General features: G+C 43.4%; 1 protein-coding gene across 1 annotated transcript in view; it reads right to left on the bottom strand.

The window, feature by feature from the left end:
• Positions 1-12,917, bottom strand: part of Cilk1 (ciliogenesis associated kinase 1) — a 41,106-nt gene that overhangs the window by 27,224 nt on the left and 965 nt on the right. Inside the window, exons 2-4 of the mRNA XM_034509310.2 lie at positions 9,487-9,541; positions 5,227-5,348; positions 4,085-4,164 (exon numbers count right to left, since the gene is read on the bottom strand). Of these exons, the coding sequence (XP_034365201.1) occupies positions 4,085-4,164; positions 5,227-5,348; positions 9,487-9,541 (257 nt within the window). The remainder of the gene's footprint in view (positions 1-4,084; positions 4,165-5,226; positions 5,349-9,486; positions 9,542-12,917) is intronic.

The raw sequence follows: 12,917 nt of genomic DNA, 5'->3' as shown, positions 1-12,917 counted from the left end.
AAAAAAAAAAAAACCACCCTGTCAGAGCCTGAGAGTGCCAAGTACGACTCTCTCCCTCTTGGCTCAGACACCTACACCTTGATTTGTGCTTTGAGTCTCTCAAGTCCACACCAACACTGATTCTCCTAGTAAACGTCCCCTCCCCACCTCGAATTGGGGTAATTATTATTTAGAAACTTATATGGCATTTCTCTTATAGTGATTCATCTGTCTTTGAACCTCCTCCCGACAGCAACTCCCTCTGGCACCATCTAGAACACCCACATCAACAACTCTCATCTTCTCCAACTCAGTCCATCTTACCACATCAACTGGTACTCACGCAAGCATCCCTTGGGAGTCCTCCGCTGTGAGCCAAGCTCTTCTAAGCACCAAGCACCCCTCCCCCAACAGTCAGGCTGCATTCTTCCCACCCGCCCTCGATCCTAGTCCCACAGAGAGCATGCACAGTCATCAAACGGGGAAGATTCAGAATCCTCACTACCACTCTGAGTAGCTTCTTTCTCCATACTTCATCTGTTTTAGTAAAACATTACTATTTAAAGAAATGAGTCAGCTTAGGATGTGAATGTGTAGACCAGCAAGGATGCCTTTAGTGCCCGAGTTTCGTCATTAGTGAAACAGAGACTAGTGTCTACCTCACAGGTTTGCTTGGCAGGATAAAACACATTATATCTATAAAGCTTTTAGACAGCAATGCCGGCATGTTAGCGCCTTGCGAGAGCTGGTCACTATGAGGACAACTACTAGACAGTTCTCTCTGGTAACCTCCCCCAAACTGCCAATGTGGCTTGTACATATGGTGTCCTTTTTTCAGATAAGAATCAAGGCTTGTGAGGCTAGTGACAAATGCCATCTGTGGGGAGCTGGCAGTAGAGCTCTGGTCAGCTTCCTGCCTGAGTCTATGCTCTGCTGAAGTGTGCAGCGTGGCCCGTAACAATGAGCCCCCTTCTTCCTGGCTCCCGACTTGACAATGGAAATCCTTCTACTTGTGCCACTTAGATATCACAGAACAGCAGAGCGCTGCCACAGTAAGAACCTCCCAGTTCAAAACGGCTTCCAGAACACAGAAACAGAGCCCTAATTAAAGTTCAGGGCACTGCCTGCCTGCCTGCTGAATAACACAAGGGCTTCCCTTTCCATTCTGATAAAGATTTTTCATAAATAACTTCAAGGAAGAAAGGAGAACACAGCCTCAAGGAAGGCTTTCTCTTGCCTGTCCATATTCTGTTATTCATGACTGAATATTAAATAACGGGAGATGACTGAAAGATATTTAAACATTGGGAATTTATGTGGCACATCTTCCTGCTGTAAAAGTAATTTCAGATGATTCTCAGCCTCTTTCCCCTTCCTTCCTCCCCAATTTCCTTCCTTCCCTGAATCTAAAACTACAGTGTTTATATCAAGGAAAAAAAAAAGTAGACCATGTGTCACTTCAAGGTCACACACTTAAGGCAGTGGTGAGGCCTAAAGACACAGTATCACCTCTAGGGGAAAACGTAGCCAAGAACATTTTCACTACCTGATGGGGATGTGTACGCCAGACAGCTGAAAGGGTTGGCCAGCAGGAAACATACAATTTGGATTATATTCCTGCAAGAGACATGTGCTTTGACATTGCTCAGTCAGTACCAAGCACAGCCATGTGTTCATTCCCCTTGGGGGTTAAAATACTCAGTGACAGGAGATGTGGCCATAGCAACCACCCGCTGTGCTGTTCTCTCAGAGGACAGTACTCCCAGGGGCAAGCTGCACCTTCTTACTGTGAGAACAAGTTACAGGGAAGGGCTGAAACTCACTAGACAGCCATGAAGTGCTTCCAATGGCTTTCCGATCACAGGAAACATCTAGGCGCATGTGCACTCAACCAAAGTCAAGTCACCTGCCACGCCAACCCTCTAAGTTAAAAACAAACAATCATCATTAACAACAACAACAACAACGGCAACAAAGGAGTCAGGGCTTGAGCTTTCCCTGCATCACTGCAGCGTGCTCTCTGCAGAGTTGTGGGCCTCTCAGACCCCGGTTTCCTCTTCTTTGAAAGGCATGGCTACTTTCTGTTCTCTCTATCTGTGACGCTGGCAAGGAATGAAAAGGGTAACAGATGGCGTTGGCTCCAGCCAGAACCACGCATATCGCTGTTGGGAAAAATGTCAGCAACGACCTCTGGTGAGGGCCGGGGCGGTGAGGTCATGGAAGCCCAGGCCTGAAGCCCCGCTGCTGAACCTTCCTTCACACCGCACACACTCCCAGTGTCTAAGGCTTGAGAGGAAATGGCAGTGCAGAGTTCCAAGGGGCTGCTGAGGGGTACTAAACTGTTAGCTGAAGAGATTTGTGTCTGCACACATGCCCATGCCCCTGTTTACTTGTGAGGGGCAAGAGGGCCTGTTCAGGTGATAAGCATGTGGGCGTGTGTACGTACAGAAATAGCTACACGTGGATGAACAGGTATGGAAGTGCACAGGTGGTCTGTGTCTAGTACGTAAATACTTCATTAGGTAGAGCCTCAGGAGAGAGACTGCCAGTACTTCCTAGGAATAAATATCTGAGTCTCATGCCAAGGAGTAAAAGGAAGCCTCTCGCTCAGCTTCTGGGGTTAAGGAACAAACGACTAAAAACTCTGTGACTGTAGCCTATTTGAAAATAAGTTGGCAGAGAAAGAACTCTTTTGGTTCCCTATTTTTTCTCCTTTGAGCTCTCATGTCCCCTCTCCTAGTTGTCCCTAAAATACTGTGTTTGACATTACACACCACCCGCTGTGAATTTCTGTGAATAAAGGCTAAAGAGCCAGTGCTCTGTGCTCAGTGGGATCAGAGCTCACCTGTTCTCAGTGCTTGCTTCACCAAGCTGGATTAACAAGTCGGCTCAGCCCTATGTATCACTCATTGATTACAAAGCCTGTGCTGGAGGACAGCGAGGGATAGCCTATGTCCCTGTGCTTTAGCTACTCTGTAACTGTGAAGAGTTACTTAGGCCAAGAGCAAGCTGGCACTGAGCCTGGATATAATGTGTCACACAGCATTTCTCTACCCACCGACGATTTACACCAAATCTGGTAATTGCCAAAAGGTTTCAATCCAGACTCCTTACTGAGTAATTTATATATATATATATATGTATATGTATATGTATATGTATATGTGTGTGTATATATATATATATATATTTTTTTTTTTTACAGTGACAACCAACATCCAGAGACTGAGAGTTCATGGACTTCCGCCTGTACAAAATCAGCCACTGTATACCTACTAAAACGACCTCGAAAAACCCTCTCAGAGGACTCTGGTTTTCCCACACAGATGTCCAGGTTTGGCTACATATTCATGGGAAAGTTACCAATGCAACCTCATCTCCTCTGCAATGGCTGGGACCAGCAACCTTCCAGAGAGTTGATGAAGATGACTGCCTCAGAGTTACATAATGCCCAACCTTTCACAAACTCAGGTAGGAGGGAAAACACAAATGGAGAGTTTCCTGAAGGGCATACAGCTATGCTTCCCTTTGGACATTCTAAAGCTCTCAGCAGATGACCCACACCATCCCTGAAGTGAGTCACAGCAGAATTGCTTTCTCCGATCAGGTGATGTGACTGGCCTACACAGTAAAGGATATTACAGAAAACCAGTCTATGCAGCCTGATGCTGTGTTTACTACAAAATTATGTGGCACACTGCCCCCTCCAAAGGGCCCATAAGAAAGTGTCTTCCTGCTCATGGTATCCAGAATAGTTTTATGCCCAGTAAGATGGCTCAGCAGGTGAAACTCTTGCTTCTATGCCTGATGACATGAATTCAAAACTTATGTAAGGATGGAAGAGGACTTATTGCAAGACCCCTGCAAGTTATCCTCTGACCTCTGCACCCAAACTGTGACACATACAAACACACACACACACACACACACACAGGAAAATTCTGGAATCATAGTCCAAAGGTAACATATTCTGAAGGCCACTGTCATCCTGTCAGTTCTACGGTCTCTTCTAGAAGCACATTACAGAGCACATTACTACTTCCTATATCACCTACCTAATGGCATTTCACCGATATTCAGAAGCACAATATTGGAAAATACCTACCGTGTTTGTGAATAAATGCCAGTCCTTGCAATATCTGATACATTATATTCCTTATAGCAGACTCTGGAAACAACTTATTTCTGTATGGATCAGAAGAAAACAAAGTTAAAAACTCAAGTTTCTGTATTAAAGGGAATCTCCTGTGTTTGTGTCATTCTGATGATACAGTACAAAATTCAGGAAAATTTACCAGTTCCTTTGATAATAAATACCAGAGAAAAATAATCACTTGATGGTATAGTGAAGCTAAGTAATAAACACCAAGTATATCCAGTTCTACTACAAAGAAGAGAGTAAACTTTTTATTAATAATAATAATAATAAGCCTTTATTTAAAAATAATCTGGGCACGGTAGCCGCTCTGTAATCTCAGGGCTCAGAAGATTCATATAGAACACTGGTTCTCAACCTTCCTAATGCTTCGACCCTGAATCCAGTTCCCCCTGTTGTAGTTACCCCAACCATAAACTTATTTCACTGCTACCTCATAACTGTAACTTTCCTACTGTTATGAACAATAATGTAGATATTTGGTATGCAGAATATAATTTGTGACCCCTATGAAAGAGGTCATGACCCACAGATTAAGAACTGCTGACATAGAAGGATCTTGAGTTCCAGGCCAGTCTCAACTATGCAGCAAGGTTGAGGCCAGCCTAGCAATGAATCTCTTCTCAAAATACTACAAAATGAACGGAAGCCAGCAAGCTTTTTCTTGGGAGCTATCCCAGGGCTCTCGGGCACAGAAATATGGTTGGGTCCTTCACCTAGCCAGCAGATTTCATCATTAGAGTCCAGAGGCATGACTATTAAAAGACTACAGAAAGAACTAGAAAACTGAAATAAACAAAACAAGAAGCACATCTACTTTGCAATTTTAACTTAAAAAATGTTATGAGGCTGGAGAGATGGCTCAGAGGTTAAGAACACATACTGCTCTCAGTAGAGGGCCCTTGAAAATTCATTTCCCAGCACCCACATTGGGGTGGCTCATTGTAACTCCAGCAATGGCGCAGAGCTGGCACCTCTGACCTTTGTGAGCACCTGTACACACATGTACTCCCTACATGGATAATTTAAAATAATAAAATAAATCTCAAAGACACTTTGTTAAAAGGGATAAGGTTATGACCAAACCATACCTTTCTTTAATGAGTTGGTAAAGGTTTTCCTTCATGTACTCGAAGATAAAATAGAGGTGGTCGTTTTCCCTGATAACCTCTTTTAACTTTACTATATTGGCATGATTTAGTTTCTTTAAAGACTGAAACATGGTGAGAAACAAAACAAAGTTAGAAAAATAAATCTGTCTAAAAGGGAAAGTAATCCTAAGCACACACAGAAAGCAGAATCTCATCTTAGAACTGAGAAGATGTCATGAATTACATTTTATTGGTAATTTAATAAACAGTATTTCTCTGAAGTCACTATAACTTTATCTAGAAAGATGACTTTGATCAACTGACTAGAAGGCTAGAAGGCAAGCACTTGAAGGTAAGTTAGTATTCTTGGCTGCACCCAGCCCAGAGCAATAGGTCAGGACTATTTTTTGTGGCAATAGGCCCAGACTATTTTAGGCTCACACTCTCCCGACCATGGAATTAAGGTTGTGCAAGTGTTGAGAGGGCAATAAAGGAAGCCATGGTTTTAAATCTTCTAGCACTAGAGAGCGCAGCTGGTTAAGGCTGAGATCACCAGACAGTAGGTTGCAGACATGCTCAACAGGAAATTGTCAAAAGGACTGTGGCGCACAGCTTGACTGGGGCGCACAGCCTAATTCTAGACCTTCATCAGACTTGTGTGCCTAAGACAAAATGGTCCTTCCTACAATGTGAGCTTTAACTACCAGGGAGGAATGAAGACACATTATTGATGAAATTCGGAGGGAAAGGTCTAAGAGTGATGAAGGTGAGAAAGCCGGGCAGTAGCCGAGGAACATGGCCATGGTTCAGAAGATGACATAGGAGTTTTACTTATCCTGCATACATAGTTTTTAAAGTTCATTTGAATGTAGCCCTGTACATATGACTTGCCATATACACCATCTGTCAAAGGTGAACAAAACCGCTGATCTATTAGTGAGTAGCAACTGCATTCAAGTACAATATCCAAAGATACTCAGTTACTGGGAGTCCTATCTGGATGATCAGAGTTTGAACCTATTACCTTAAAAAGTCTTTTCCCCGCCACAGGACAATGAGACCAATACTGATAAATCATAGAAGCATCTCTGTCTTTGAATTTCATTAATAAGAACACCCTTTTTGCTAGGTGGTGATGGCACAGGCTTTTAATTTCAGCACTTGGGAGGCAGAGGCAGGTCGATCTCTGAATTTGAGGTCAGCCTGGGCTACAGAGTAAGTGCCAGGACAGCCAGGGCCACACAGAAAAACTCTGTCTCAAAAAACTTTTAGAAACAATAACAACTATAAAAACCAACCAACCAAAAAAAAAAAAAAAAAATCCCCCAAACCAAAAAAACCTCAATAAACCAAACAAAATGCATGCAAAAGAAAGTGTTAAAGTGAACATCCAAATCCAGAAAGACCCAAATGATCAGAACTTGGAATGATGGAGCTTGGAACAGACAGGAAACAGTAGAGAAAGACCAAGGAAGACTCTTCTGGAACCTTGACCCCAAAGGACAAATTCTTGTCAAGTCATTTTGTTGGCATGGATCCTCAGCTGTTTTGGCTACATCTTATAGGATGACCCAGGAAGCTTGATTACTTCTTTTGTTTAGGTTGGATCCCTGCTTTCCCATGAGGAACAACACAGGCTGTTTTCACTGGCTGCTCTGACTGCAGCCATCTTTCCTGCCCATTTGCTTGAAGCACAGCACAGGCATCCCTCCGTGAGCAGCTTCATAGCAAATTCATTCAGAAAAAAAGGAAGTCAGATTGGAGCTTTTCTACAAGGAGGGCAGAGGCTCTGAGGAAGTGGTCTGTCTGAAGCATGAGTCACAGACCCATCTCTAAGAGCAGTTTTGAAGCTCCTGTTTCAGTGACATTACCAAGCAAGTTAAATTTTGTGTAGTCACATTATCCAGATATATTTCCAGAAAGAAGCATTGTGTGTGATTATGGAAAAGTTTCTGAAGGAGCAGAGACAAGCCTTTTTTGTAAGAGCAGATAAACATCAGTAGTACCTCAAAACGAACCAAGAGTTCTCACAGGGCACACTCCATGGAGGAATTGACAGTAACAATTCTGACCCCTCAGCGACTGGCCAATGCTTTCCTCACTATTAAAACTACAATGTATTATACCCTAAGAATAAATATGGTATAAGACAGTGTCTACTTCTCGGAGGATAACAGCCCAACTGGAAGCATAGAATACGAATTTGAAATGCATGTAATGTGGCTAGGCTTGGTGGTAAGCATTACATGCCTTTAATCCCAACACTTGGTTGACAGAGGCAGATGAATCTCTGTAAGACTAAGATAAGTATTTACAATCACTTTCACAACAGAGAATACTACTTTTATTTATTTATTTAACTTTATGTTATGTGTATGTATGTTGGGCATGTTTGTATGTATGTACACCACATGTTTGCAAGTGCCTAAAAAGGCCAGAGGGTGTTGCATCCCCAGAACTGATGGCAGTTCTGAGCCATCCATGTGTATGTTAGGAAGGGAACCAAACTGGGTCCTCTACAAAAGCAGTGAGTATTCTTAACTTCTGAGCAATCTGTCTAGTCCTGAATACCTTAAATGGTAATTAAGCTTAATGTCACAGACTCCCAGCAAACAAATGCCATTCTTCAAATTGGAAGACTTGTAATAAAATTATATCAAAATCTTCTTCTTCTTCTCCTTCTCCTCCTCCTCCTCCTCCTCCTCCTCCTCCTCCTCCTCCTCCTCCTCCTCCTCCTCCTTCTTCTCCTCCCCTCCTCCTCTTCTTCCTCCTCCTTCTGAGACAAGGTCTCTCTATCTCTCTATCTAATCCTAGCCATCCTGGAATGTGCTATGAAGACCAGGCTTTCCTCGAACTCACAGAGATCCACCTGCCTCTGCCTTTCCAGTACTGGGATTGAAAGTGCATAGCACCATGGTCAAACCCTTTTCTTTCTTTCTGTCTGTCTGTCTGTCTTTCCCTTTCTTCCTTCCTTTCTTTCTTTGAGATAGGAAGTCACTATGGCTAGCCCGGAGCTCGATACATAGAACAGGTTGCCCCTAAGCTCAGAGATCTACTGTCTCAGCTTCCCGAGTGCTGGAATTACAGTCATGCACCAGCACACCTGACAACATTTTTCACTCATTACATACATACACTGACAATGTCTTCAACAGTATCTTCAGGCTTATGGAGTCTAAACAAGTTATTGCTTTGCCCTTTATGGACAGTTTACAGGCCCCTGCTTTAGACCTGAAACCCTATTCCATGTACTAGATGGGCTGATCTCACATCCTTCTGGGATCCTCAAACAGGGTTGAGAGGACTAGTGATGGACAAAGCACTTCTCCAGTGCATAGGAAAGTAATCACATATGGAAAACCCAGCGATCAGTCTATCAGAGGAGACGTAAGAGGACAACGGGGGCAGATGGAGAGAAGAGAGGAAGAAGTGAAAAGGAAGAAATGGGAACAAAAGGGAAGGTCGGGGCTGGGTTGCACTGAGCACTGGCTGAGGAAGTGTGAGGCTCGGGGCCTGCTTGTCAGTGCTGCACTTTGGTGGTGGGGCTGGAGGAGGCAAAAACAGGAGGTTCTTTTTATCAGGTATGGGGGAGCCTGTCAATCACAGCTGTCAATCAAGTGAGAAGCTGCAGAACTAAAGAGGATTTCTAGTTCAAGGGCAACCTGTGCTACATAGGCAGACGTTATCTGAAAAACAAAACAAAAAAACAAAACAAAACAAAAACAATAAAGAAAGGAAGGAAGGAAGAAAAAAGGGTTAAAAAAAAAGCTAACCAAACAAGCAAAAAAAAAAAAAAAAAACCAACAACAACAACAAAACCCAGTGAAGACACACTCTATACAATGCTGACAAAAGCTGACAAAGCTCACTGTTAGGCAAAGAATTCCATCACACCCAACAGAGTACACGTTAGTGCAAGAAAGTGCAAGAGGCACTGCTATTGTATCTAGGAAAAACATGCTACAGTCAGATTGTCCTTAGCGTCAGTAATTAGGGATGACACCAGTGGGGGTCATGCTTCAGCAAGGCAACAGTCACTGAAATACGATGGGTAAAGAAAGCCATTAATGACAAAAGCATTCTAGTAACGATATGTTCACTGAGTGACCTGACGGTCTTCCGCTGTCAGATGCTGTTCCTCTGCTTTTACAGCATTGGTGAGAAAATGCAAATGGAGTAACTATGCCAACTATAAATCTAGCCACACAAACAGCTATTATAATCAGCCAAACAGAATCATTTTGATAAATGAATAAATACCTTAACCTCCCGAAGGTTCATGCATTCTTCCCAGGAGTAAAACTTTCTTTTCATTCTGAAAGAGAGAAAAAAGAAATAGCATGCTTATTCATAGGCTTCAGCCCATGAAATTTTCACATCATTTCTTAAAAATGTCTTTATTCAGGGTTGGGGAGGTGACTTAGTGTTAAAGAGTATTGCTTGCTCTTACAGAGAACCCCCACTCAGCAATGTGGCTACCCACATAGCCAGCACCCACATCTGACAGCTCAAACAGCCTGCAACTCCAGCTCCAGGGGATCCAATGCTCTTTTCTGGCGTCTGTGGGTGCACACACACACACACACACACACACACACACACACACACAAATAAAAATAAATATTTTTTTTATTCTGAATCTAACCAATGTTGGTTTCAATTTTTATAAAATATTATACTATCTTTATAAAAAAAAAAAAAAAAAAAGACAACCTCATTTTAAAACCTGGTATGTCAGTCAAGTATAAGTTCCCAGCAGCAGTGAGAACCTGGTATGCTGCTTGGTTTTTGTCAACTTGACACAAATCTAGACATATCTGGGGAGGATTCTCAACTGAGACAATGTCCCCATCAGACCAGCCTGCAGTAAGTCTGTGGGATACTGTCTTGATTAGTGATTGAGGCTGGTGAGCCCAGCTAACTGTAGGCAGTGCCATCCCTGAGCAGCTGGTCCTGGATTGTACAAAAACGTAGGCTGAGCTTAGCAGTCGACAAGGAGCGAGCAGTAAGCAGCACTCCTCCATGGCCTCTGCATCAGCTTCCTGCCCCGAATTCCCTCAGCGATGGAGTGTGACCAGAGAGCTGGAAGGAGAAATAAAGCATCTTTTCACCAAGCTGCTTTTGGTCATGGTGTTTATCACAGCAACAAAAACCCTAACCAGGAACTTGGTGCAGTGCAAAGAGCCAGGACTAGCGTCTGACTCTACCACTAACTAACTAATTTGGCCTGAAGAAAGCTCCCTCAAGTTTATTCTATGTAGGCCAGTGCTGAGAAATAGAACTTGGAGCTTTTTGGTGATGGTATGGTAGCCATAGATAAGATGTTACAGGCTGAGGCAGACAGTAGTCGCTAGACTTGGGGCAGGAGTTAGGTTATAAAAAGAAAAGGAAGAGAAGGAGGAAAAGAAGAGGAAGAGAGGGAGATGATGAAGGTGGAAGCGAAAGTCCCTGAGAGAGTTAGGGGTGGGTATGACCAAGATACACTGTACATATGTATGAAATTTTCAAAGAATTAATTTAAAAATATATTTTTAAAAAACTCAAAAACTAAGCATTTGAAACTTGGCTAGTACACCATAGGAACTATATTTTAATTTCAATGCAGATGCCAGATACGAAATCTCACTACTTTCGGTAATTGAAGGAGATGCCTATGCCCAGGGGTCAAATAGGTGGCTATTTAGGAAGTCTTAGGAAGTGTGGCCTTGCTAGAGAAAGTATGTCAATGGGCAGTGGGGGTGGGGCTTCAAGGTTTCAAAGACTCACCCCATTTGAAGTGAGTGGGCTCTGTTTTCTGTTTGTGGTTGGAGACATACACTCTCAGCTGCTGGTCTACTCCTCTGCAGCCTGCTACCTCAGCCCTACCACCATGGAAGTGAAGAACTGGTTCAGTGTAGCTAGGTATATGCATTAGGGCCTATCACAAGATCAGGGTAGAAAGGTATTAAGTAAGTTCAAGATACCAAAAGGGTGAAGACTGCAACCAAGAGGCAAGAGGGCAGTGGTAAGAACTGATGCTTGTTGCTAAGAGGATGACACTGCACAAAAGTGATGTCATGCTGGACTCTCCCAGGCTTTGGTGCAAGAAGTTCATTTAGAAGGTGATTCTAGGAAGCCAGGGCAAAGGGTAGCAAAACCAGGGGAAAGGTGAAAAATTAAGTATAAGACACATGACTGAGCTGAGACCAAGACAAGAGACCAGGTCTCAGCTCTGCTGTGGACACAGAAGTTAGATGAGACAAGGAGCTTGTCTCAGCTAGGGTTACTATTGCTGTGATGAAACACCATGACCAAAACCAAGCTGGGTTTATTGACTTATACTTCCATATCCATAGTCATTCACTGAAGGAAGTCAGGGCAGGAACTCAAACAGGGTGAGAACCTGGAGGCAGGAGCTGATACAGAGGCCATGGAAGTCTGATATTGGCTAACTCAGACTGCTTTCTTATAGAACCCAGCACCACCAGCAGCCAGCCCAGGGATGGTACCACCCACAAAGGGCTTAGCCCTCTCTCATGAAGCATTCATTAAGAAAATGCCTTATAGGCCTGCCTACAAGCTGACCTTGTGGAAGAGTCTTAATTGAGGCTCCCTCTTCCCAGATGTGTCCTTCTTTAGCTTGTGTCAGGTTGACATAAAACTATCCAGCACAAGGCTACAAAGAGGCAGGAAGACAGAACGTCTGTCACTGTCTTTTCAGTTTGGTATGGACAGTGAAATGACTAGAAGCCAAGAGCCTTATAGAGGATCTGGTAGTCAGATGGCAAATGGCAGCAGGTTGAAAGTGAGGAGCTAGTGGGAGTGAAGTAGGTAGACCAGATAGATAGTTAGCACAATTGACAGGACTAGATGGATGAAGGTAAGGCACAGGTGGGGGCAAAGTCAAGAGAACTCAGGTTCTGAGGTGTCTGGAGGCAGGGAAAATGGAGTTAGAAGGAGTACTGCAGACCTATAGCCCAGTTCGTGGGAGGCAAGGCAGAGGGCTGGGGATTCAAAGCCAGCCTAGACTACACAGCAAGACTGTCTCACAGAAACAAAACAAAACAAAGATGAGAAAGAATAAACACATTGGGAATAAAATGGAATGGTATACTGGATGTAGGTTCAGTTCAAGGAATGATTTTTAAATGGTTCCAGGACTTAGTGGAGATGGTAATAAGGCAGAAGGGCATAGGTGGCCCGGCAGGCAGGTAGGCAGACACTAACATGGTTGCCAAAGACCACTATCTTCCACTATTTATAATCATGTATACCCTTCGTCCTTCAATAACTAGCATCTAGCTAGTAACGGTATATCATTCTGAGAGAAAGTCACCTCAGTGATTGGTTCATAAGAATAAAAAGATATATAAAAAGAGTAAATAGATGGAAGATAGACTTCCTTCTTTAAAAAAAAAAATTATGCCAGGTGGTGGTGGTACATGCCTTTAATCCCAGCACTCAGGAGATAGAGGCAGGCTCTGGATTCAAGGCTAGCCTACTTTACACATGAGTTCCAGAACAGCCAGAGGGCCACACAGAGAAACCCTGTCTTGAAAACAAACAAAACCAACCAACCAACCAACCAACCAACCAACCAACCAACCAACTGACCGACCAATTTGTTTATTTAGTGTATATATGGATGACAGCGTGCTACGTATGCCATGTGTGTACAGGTGACCACAGAAGCCAGAAGAGAGTTGTAACAC

This window comes from Arvicanthis niloticus, chromosome 7 (assembly GCF_011762505.2).
Source record: "Arvicanthis niloticus isolate mArvNil1 chromosome 7, mArvNil1.pat.X, whole genome shotgun sequence".
Classification (NCBI taxonomy): domain Eukaryota; kingdom Metazoa; phylum Chordata; class Mammalia; order Rodentia; family Muridae; genus Arvicanthis; species Arvicanthis niloticus.
Note: the sequence above shows the minus strand (reverse complement) of the source record. Positions and strands in the feature narration are given on the sequence as shown.